General features: G+C 35.2%; 1 protein-coding gene across 1 annotated transcript in view; it reads left to right on the top strand.

The window, feature by feature from the left end:
• Window positions 1-10,037, top strand: part of SMCHD1 (structural maintenance of chromosomes flexible hinge domain containing 1) — an 83,887-nt gene that overhangs the window by 13,048 nt on the left and 60,802 nt on the right. The window contains 7 exon segments of the mRNA XM_009284122.1: window positions 1,058-1,140; window positions 1,237-1,367; window positions 3,278-3,392; window positions 3,546-3,665; window positions 6,534-6,700; window positions 8,975-9,068; window positions 9,333-9,543. Of these exon segments, the coding sequence (XP_009282397.1) occupies window positions 1,058-1,140; window positions 1,237-1,367; window positions 3,278-3,392; window positions 3,546-3,665; window positions 6,534-6,700; window positions 8,975-9,068; window positions 9,333-9,543 (921 nt within the window).

The following is a 10,037-nucleotide window of genomic DNA, read 5'->3' as shown; positions in this document are numbered from 1 at the left end:
CTGGTCATAGAAGGAGATCAGGTTGGTCAGGCAGGACCTGCCTCTCATGAACCCGTGCTGGCTGGGCCTGATCCCCTGGTTGTCCCGCTCATGCCTTGTGAGTGCCCTCAAGATGAACCGCTCCAAAATGCCAAATACTTTAGTGTTGCTGTATGATACTAATACTCAAGGGATTTATTTTGCATGTCTAAAGTGTATGGCCAGTGTAATTTGCACTGCAGCATTCTGAAGAACCTTGCAGATTGTAAGGAATAAAACTTCCCTATCAGAGAGACTGCATGGAAATGTTTATTCTATTCACTAGGGCTGATCAATCAGAGTAAATTAATATGAACTTGATGTATTTTTTCAGATTGATGCTGTTGTTCTAAATCAAATGCAATTTTTCACTAAAGTTAGGTAGCCCTAACTTCATTTAGGTGAGGGCTCCAAGTGTTAATGTTTAGAAAGAACAAACTTGTGCAAGTAGTTTGGCTGACTATTTTTGCTGTTTATTTCCGCGTATCTGACAGAACTTTGGTTGTATTTACCATTCACTAAATTCTTCAACCATTTTTACAATTTTTTGTTCTTTTTGTAAACATAGTTTTCTATTTTGGAAATTGTGCAACATTTCTGTTCAGGTTTTTTCAATGAGTTCATTCTTCCCTCAATATTTTAACAAGTCAAAATCTGTTTTTTACGTACTTTGAACTTTCATATGAATCGTACAAATTAATTCCTAATCGTGGAAAAAGACAAATTTGCCTTGTGGTAAGGAGCCTGTTAGTTCATCAGTATTCCTAGGAACTTCCAGTAATTGTGTTCTTGCCATCAACAGAGATATGAGAGATTCAGTGATGAAACAAATCATAAAGTATATGTACAAAAGGGTTTTTTTTAAATCAAGATGTGTTATAATTTTGGTGGTTCTGATAGTGCTTAGCTTTCGTGTGTGTTTAGGGAATGTGTTCTCCTAATTGCTCAGCAGAAGCTACTGTGAGTGTGTGTGTGTTTTCTGAATGCTGTCTTTTGAGAACAAGATTTTAATAGGGTTATTTTTCTTCAATTTCTTTAGCATTTGCCCTTGCTGAGTTGATTGACAATTCTCTGTCCGCTACATCCCGAAATACTGGTATTCGGAGCATACAGATAAAATTGGTAAGATAGAAATATTCTACTTTTTTTCAGGTGTAGTTTGCATTACCTTTTTTTTTTCTGGTGCTCCTTTTTTTTTGTTTTTTTTTTCCCAAACAGTTATTTGATGACTCCCAAGGAAAACCAGCTGTTGCTGTGATTGATAATGGAAGAGGAATGACTTCTAAACAGCTTAACAAATGGGCTGTATATAGACTGTCAAAATTTACAAGACAAGGTGACTTCGAGAGGTTAGAAAGTTTTAATCATTTTTACAACAATTAGCAAACTCTGTGAAGGTTCACAGAATATCATTTTAAGACATACCTCTATACCAACATTTAGCTAAAATCTGTCATTCTATGATTACGTGTAAATAACATTTTCTGTAGGTAGGAAATAGAGAAGCTTCATAACACAAAAACACTCTTCTAATATTATGATACTGTGAGAACGTTTTTTTATTCTTGTGGCCTTTTCTAAGCTGTCATGTCTTTGACTTGCCTATATACAGTTAGGGGCATTCTATGTTCTGCAGAGTTTTTTTTTATAATGTTACCTGTTACCTGAAAGCCTTTCAATAGTGCGTTAAGGAACGCATTCAATGTGTGTCATGCTACTGACATAATGGATACCAAGTTTTGGTTTAGGTTTTCTAATTTTGTTGTGTCTTAATCATGTACAATGTAACACAAAATTATGCCTGAAGATGTCTATTTATTGAAGAAGGCTAGGCAAAATAAATGTTTTGCATTTAAAGAAGAAAGTAGAGGTTTCTGGTGGGTTTTGGTGCTTACATGAATTCATTTTACAGTTTTGAATCTGTTCCCAAGAGATCTTCCACCTGCACAGCCAGGCTTAACCCTAGTGTAGAAAATTCCAGAGAAGCAATTATGTACAGTTCTGGAGCTTTAGTCACTTTTTAAATACCTTAAGCCTAGGACAGTAAATTTGAAGATAAGGATCACATAACTAGTTAGTTATCAATCATAACTAACTTGTCCTATGAGAAACTAGTGTAAAAAGTAATGGGGCAGTAGAAAGTGATAACAGAGCTGAGGAGGGGGTTTTTTTTGCATTGGATGCATCTCCAAATAGAACAATCAATATCTATCAAACGACTGGAGATAAGTGTATAAAAAGTGATTCTGGGTCATCTTCTCTAGTTACTTGTAGAGAAATTCACTGCTTTTTAAAATTGCTGTAGGTGAATTTAGTAACAGTAGAAATGTGTAGTATTCTTAAGCTACAGGTTTAAACTGTGGGTTGATACCATTCAGTGAGAGCATAGCTGTAAATTATACCAGGATACCATCTACACCTTGGTTTTGTTTGGGATTACTATGATTTAAAACGAGATGTTTGTCCTACTATTTGCTTAAACTAGGTAAGACTGTTCATCCATCAAAGCTGACTCAAAAGACATGGAATTTAATTATTGATGATGTATGTAGTCTCTCCAAGACTGCATTTAATAGTTGGTTGGCATTATTTCCCATTTTGACTCAAAACTATTTCTATGAAAGGATGATGTCAGAAAGCTCAGGCTTGCATTGTAATCCACTTTCATTTGCAGCAGCTTCACAGTTAGTATCTCACCATAGTCAAAGGGAGAGCATTGAGGGATTTGCCTTTTACCTTCTACCGTTAAAACTGTGTGTAATTGCTGTTACCGCAGTACCTATCTCACAGACCTATTGACCATGTCCCTGTTGCAGAGTTAACAATAGAGAAAAGTTTTCAGGGTAATAGTTTCTTTTTCTATCAGGTTCTCCCTGCCAAATGTTTTCCTCTCTTTCATCTGAACTTCAGAGTAGAACAATTGTACATAGATAGTAATAAGCAAAAGAGTTATCCAGATTAAAAAAAAGAATGTGTATGACTGAATAAGATTTGGTTTGCTAGAAGAGACAGAAGTGTCTTACAAGATGGCTTAGGAGAAGAGTTACTCTGTCAACATCCTTTTAAAAAAAATACATCAAGAATTTTAGGCACATTTTAATGTTGCAATTATAACAGATCTAAAATGAAGGAATTTTGAACAAAGTGACTGCAGGAAGACTTTAATACAAGCTGTTTATATCAGAAGGTTGGGGTTTTTTTGGGTTTTTTAAATGGCATTCATCTTGAGAAAGTTTATTAAAGCCACTTTTGTTGTCAGTGATCATTCAGGATATGTACGCCCTTTGCCAGTGCCTCGTAGTTTAAATAGTGATATCTCATATTTTGGAGTTGGAGGCAAACAAGCAGTGTTCTTCGTTGGACAGTCTGCCAGAGTAAGTAAATGTCAGTCTTTAACTTTATTTTAAAACATTTTTACATAATCAGATTGTTACTCTCCTAGCTTTTAATCACAGCATTAAGCTGGTTTATTACATTCACTTTAACTCTTATTTTGATTTTAAATGCTGTCTCTTTAATAAAAACAGATGATAAGCAAACCTGCAGATTCTCAGGATGTTCATGAACTTGTCCTTTCTAAAGAGGATTTTGAAAAGAAGGAGAAAAACAAAGAAGCAATATATAGTGGATACATTCGAAACAGGAAGGTAAATGGCCTTAATACTTTTTTTTTTTAATTGAAAGCCTTTCCCAGGTTAACATGATTTCACTATGTAATATTCGTGTAATACTTATCTGGTGATATCTTTATCTTATGAATCATTTGCACTCTGGAGTGTAAAAGGAAGTAACAGGAAACTTGAGACACTGTATCATAAGGCTTTATTTGTATGTGACTGTTTTTTCAATTTAGCTTAAAGGACAGAAATGCCATATGGTTTGACATGTCAGGTTAAGAAAAATATCTAAAAAGATCTTTCTAAGAACAGAAATTGTTTTGTTATGTATGAAACGTAAAGAAAAATGTCCATTCTCTGAAGTATTAAGGAATAAATTAGGGAAACAAACTGTGTATTATATAGAAGTATGTAGAACTACCCTGCATATGGGAGAAAAGTCAGCCAGATCAACAAAAACCCTGATGGTTTTCATGAAGAAGTAAAGCTTAAGCAAAAAGCTGTAAGATAAGGAGGAAGACTGAAAGGAACTGTTCTCTGGACATTTTTGAGCATGGAGATAAAGGCAAAGATACAGCTAAGGGTGCAGATGGGAGCATAAGAGGGTGCTGTGTATGATGAGGTAATCAGACCTTGATTATAGCCTATATCTTGTGGGTCGTATCAGTGTTCTTGGCCTTTTGTACAGGTGAGAAAGGAACAGGAGGTGAATACTGTTTTTATCATGCCACTTGTCACTTGGGTCAAGTGACTTGCAACAAAGAATGAATCGTCAGAAATGTACAAGTTTTATTTTTAATCTCTGTGCAATAGAGATGAGAAGGTAGGGTCACAGAAATAGAAACTGAAAATAAAAACAGACAAAATCTGCTTTTTGTAGAGGGCAGAAATGCTTTCCTTCCCCATTTGATCTTAAAAAGGGAGAGTGGGGGATGGAAAAGTAGAAAATAAGCTAACAGGTATTAGTTGGGGGAAACTAGCAGAATGAGATGCATAGATACTACCAAAGAATTCAAGAAGGTGGAGCAATCAACTGTTTGAAAAGTTGTGGTGATAATATAAAATGAAAGTTAATCTGACACAGTTGGAAAAAAATTGCAAGTAAAGTTCTATTAGAGGTAAAAAATAACTTGTAAATATCCAAGAGGGAAGAGATGATGTGAAGCACTCAAGTAATAGAAGTGAAGTGTGGAGATAACAGATAGACAACTCAGGTCTTAAGAAATTTTTACAAATCATTGAAATAGCCAGGCCAGTTCATTATATTGATGTGAAATTAAATGTGTTAATTTGTCTCTTTAATGTCTTGAAAAATGGTCTGCAGTGCACATAGGTGAGCGAGAGAATACTATGACAGAAATAGAAGTTGTAATGGATTACTGCAGCATGAGAAGAATTATTGAATCTTTGAGAAATTGAGTTCACAAAGGAAGTTACTTTTGCAAAGAAATCAAGATGTAATTAATACCAAACCTTGGACATTCTAGAACAAGGCCAGAACACTGAAGAGAAATGGCACTGATGGCACCCCAGCTGATCATCATCTGTTGATGGATAATAGGCATCTGTCTTTACTGCATTCACTTCCCTGGACCATTTAGTATTACCAACAAGTAAATACTACTTTTCTAGCTGAGGTGGATGCTAGGAATGTAGGGGAAAGTGCCATGGTAGTTTGTCATCTAGTGGGAAGGCAACCAAAGAATTTGGGAACAGCGCTTTGGAGGTACTTTAACTCTGTAAGTTGTACAGGACAGCACTTGTTCAATATGTGCATGCAGCTTCTAGGTCATTGGTCAAATCATACAGAGGTGAGGACTCTAGCTTTTCTTTATTGTCTGTGATTCATCACTATCATAGAAACAGCCCCTTGCTTGGATGAAATCAGCAAGACTTAGGTTTAAAAGATGCTATGCTGTGGGCAGAAGAAAGCATTTAAAGAATTGCAGTCTTTTTTGATGAAAGTTTCCACAACTGGTTAAATTACCCTCTTGGTTAAGGAGAGCTCTTTGATTCTCTGGGAAAAGTAAGTCTTAACCGAACTCCCTTGACTAACATATTTCACCGTCTACAGTTAGGTAGGAGATGTGTCCTTTCACCAGCTCAGTGATGTGTTTCCCTTTTGCCTGTTTTCCTGCAAAACAAGGCATGAAGCTGCATTTACTACAGCATGGAAAAGCATATCTTCTCAGTTGTACCAATTGTTTGCAATTGCTATAAAGATCTCAATCTTTGTATTAAAAATAGCTTCTTTTCTGGATGCACCAAATGTAAAGGATTATCCACTGGTCCAGCATGAAGCATGACATCAACCACTGTGTTTCTATGTACCTTAGAAACCTCCTATCATAAGAGTAAAGTGCATCCATCCAGGAAAAGACAATCTGGACTTCCTGGAATCAGGACTTTCTGTTTCTGTAAAACTACTGGATATTTCAGCTGGAACTGAGGATTCACCCTTTCTCTTTCACAGCAAAAGCATGTTTCTTCCACTTCAATTTCTGTTACGGAAAGCAGCCTATCTGTTTAAAAGCAAATAATTTTTTTCTGGCTTGGTTTTCTTAAAAAAGGCGTCTTGTACACATAATAGTTCCATTTGATGGATGAGAACATGGATATCACACAGTGCCACATTAAACATGATTAAATGCATTTCTAGACTGAACACTTAAAATGCTGTGATGAAAGTGAGTTGAAAATGAACTGGATCAGGGATGTCAGATTCTCAGTTTGTTGACTTTAATTTGGAAGCTTTTATTTTAAGCATTAATCCTTTGTGATACTTAGCATCGTGTTCTGTATTATTTTCCTGTTCTGTTTTTTAATCCCTTTCAAAGCTGATGGGAGTTCAGAAATTCAGTTTACATTCCTGCTCTTATTATTTTACTCTTTTTGTAGCCATCTGACTCTACTCACATCACAAGTGATGATGAAAGATTTCTTCATAATCTAATATTGGAAGAAAGGGATAAAGAGAGTTTCACAGCAGTTGTCATTACAGGTGTACAACCAGATCACATGCAGTACTTGAAAAACTACTTTCATCTTTGGACAAGGCAGCTGGCGTAAGTTGGTGATTTAAAAGATTTGATTTAAAAGTGGACTACTAACAAAGTCAGAAAATTATTACTTCCTTTTTGTACATAGTCGTGGGCTTTATTCCTGTTAAGGCTGTTGATACATATTTTTTTGATGACACAATTAGTCTTCCTAGCTAACTGATTTTACAGAAGCTAGCCCAACTGAATGGGGCCCCCCATCCAAAGAAAGATGTTTACAAACATCAGTTTCAGTGTGACTTGATAATTGGTACATAATTATCGAATCTAATTACTAATAGCCTATTCAATTTAATAGTTATTAATGTAATAATTAGATGTCTAATTATTACTAACTTGATAAATTATCATAGCTGTGCCCCTAACCTTGATATCTAGCTTTGTATTTACATGGTTTTGGTTTGGGGTTTTTTTTAAACAACAAAAAAGCTGCTGCTTCATTCCAGTTTAAGAGGGAGACCGATATATGATACTGTCCACTCAGTGCTATAGTAGTATCATCAGTGGGCCTGCAGAGCCTGGAGATACGGAAGTCTGTGATACCTGTGAATCATGTGGGCTTATCTGTTAAGATGATGGATCTATCTGTGAATGTAAACTGAACTATGAAGTTATAGCCCAATTTTGAAATCTGGCAAACCGTCGAACTTGATTTTCAAGCTATAATTTTATTTTTGTGTTACCTGTAATCTAATAATAATAGATAATACTTCATACGAGAATTAATATAAGGATTAGATAATGCCTTATTATATAAAACATCATTCAGTGTTGCATATAAGAACTTGTGGCTGAAACCCTTTTTAACCTTGTGAAAATGTAGGGGTACATCTACATTAACAGATAACTTAGATCCCTCATTAGCTTCTAGGTGCTCTTCTGGTGAACACCCACCCACCACACTTAGGTATGTGTTAGTTCATTCCAGCGATCTCTTGAAGTGAAAGAACTTTTCCTCGATTTGAGATGAAACCCAGCTGCAATTATTCAAGTCTATGCCCTGTAGCTATTGCAGAAAAACCAAGCAGATTTAGCTTCCCAGTGCTACGCACTCCTGCATCACTATTTCAGCTGTAATGGCCTTTTTCCCTTCAAACACCTCCACACACCCTTCTGCCATGCCTTTTGCCACACATGCATGATACCATTTTCGTTCTGCTTTAATGGGCTACAGCACAGCCCTCATATTGTTTCAGATGCTTTGAAGTGGAGGGAGGGAAGATGAACCCCCAAAATAATTATGTCTTAAGGCCATGAGAGCACCTTTTTGAAGTCTGGAAGAAATGCAGACAAAATGCTAAGCAGTTTGGACGTACCAGTCTGCTCTAAAATCTTGAGCAATGAGACCATGAGGAGCTTTTGTCTGGGAACCAAGCTTTCTCCTTGGGGTGTATTTAGTGCAGTGGATGTCAGAAGCAAAGCGATTATAAACGCAGGTGCATTTAACTTCCTTCATGCATTCAGTCCCATTGACTTATATAATCTCACTTTTCTGCAAACCACCACCCTGAGGTTTAAGGACTCAATCTTTGAAGTTGGAAGAATTAGCTAGCTTGCTGAAAAGTTGAAGTAAATGGAGTTAAGTTCCTCAGTTTTCTCAAACTTTGTATCTCTTTGAAAATAATTAATCTATCTGACGGTGTGGATTTTTTTTGAGTTTCTTAAACGAGCACAAGTGCCATTAGAAAATAATGTTTACAAATAGAAAAATTATTTCTAATATGCAGATCGCATCCATGACTGCTGCTTGTATTCAAATGGGGTATCTTTACTTTTTTGTAAATAACTTAAGGATTAGTGATTGTTTGTTACATGTTTCTATTACTATTAGATGATCAATACAAAACTGACAGCAGAAACAATGTGTGGAAAGCTTTTTGGCTCTACTTCTTTTTAATCTCCAGACTACAGAACAAATTACAGTAGTTTTATTAGTTTGTACTTTGATGTAAAGGATCTGTAGCCATGTAACAATCATAACTTTTTTCACTGATGTATTATTTTCCAATTTGTAATGTTTCTAATTATTTTATCAAAAAATTGATCCTAATATGATTGCGCATGAAGGAGATGAGAGTTGAAAGGAGTGAAAAGGAGTCACTCGCTCCCTTTAGTAAATCTTCTGTACCAGATATACATGTTGTCATGGAGTTGATCTATAACAATGCAACGAATCAGTTATATTTTAATAAAATACGAGTTTTAGATTTTTGAAAATTATAGTGTGTAATTTTTTAAATTTAACTTTGAGATTTATTTTTCATTTAAAATGTATTTCAGACATATCTATCACTATTATATCCATGGACCAAAAGGAAATGAAACTAATGCTGTAGTAAAAGACATAAGCCCTTTCAACAACATCGACATTCAGGTAAGAGATTTTATACTTCTTAGTCAAAATTCTTCTTTGATGGCAACTTATTTCATATTGTGCCTGTTTCTCTTTAATCATGTATTTTTAACTACAGCAGCATTTTAAGATATGTATGTAATTTAATTTTTAAAAGGTAGTACTATTTATCATTGCATCATAGGAACTAATTCATTTTGCTGACAGTTAAGATAAATGTCACAAATGCTAATTACTGTAGGGTTTTTTGTCTAAGGAAAATCAACTTGTTTTATTTTTTTCCAGATTTCGATGTTCGAAAAAGGAAAAGTACCAAAGATTGTCAATCTTAGGGAGATCAAAGATGACATGCAGACATTGTATATAAATACTGCAGCAGATAGTTTTGAGTTTAAGGCACATGTTGAAGGAGAAGGTATAGTGGAAGGCATCATCCGATATCATCCCTTCCTATATGATAAAGAAACATACCCTGATGATCCATGTTTTCCATCAAGTGAGTGAAATGTTTCGCTGCTTAGCAGTCCTATCATAGACAACCGTACTACTCTAAATGTTTTAATAAAATAGAAACTAGAACAATTTAAATTGGAGTGTAAATTATTATCTAATTTGGGTTGTGGCAGAAGAAAAGTTCACATCCTTTCGGATGAACAAATCCTGTGAACAAATTGGCTGTTGTGGTAACTTGTTCATGTAAACCTGATCTTTGACATAACGCCATCTGATTTCAAGCTATAAACTCGTATGGAATGCAGTCTGATTGAAACATTTCCACTTTCCTGATAGTTAGATCTTTGCTCCGAGAAACTAATGAAACACCAGCAGTTTGATTCAAGAGATTCTAACATTGGAATACTGCAGAGGACACCATGTAGTCTAAGTCCTTAATTTAAAATTTGTTTTATCCAGTCTTGATGAGTTTTCAGATGCTAGGGTTTTAAAATAATTTGTGTTGGTGATTTTTTTTTTTTTTTTTTTTTTTTTACA

Source organism: Aptenodytes forsteri, unplaced genomic scaffold (genome assembly GCF_000699145.1).
Source record: "Aptenodytes forsteri isolate BGI_AS27 unplaced genomic scaffold, ASM69914v1 Scaffold229, whole genome shotgun sequence".
Lineage (NCBI taxonomy): Eukaryota > Metazoa > Chordata > Aves > Sphenisciformes > Spheniscidae > Aptenodytes > Aptenodytes forsteri.
Note: the sequence above shows the minus strand (reverse complement) of the source record. Positions and strands in the feature narration are given on the sequence as shown.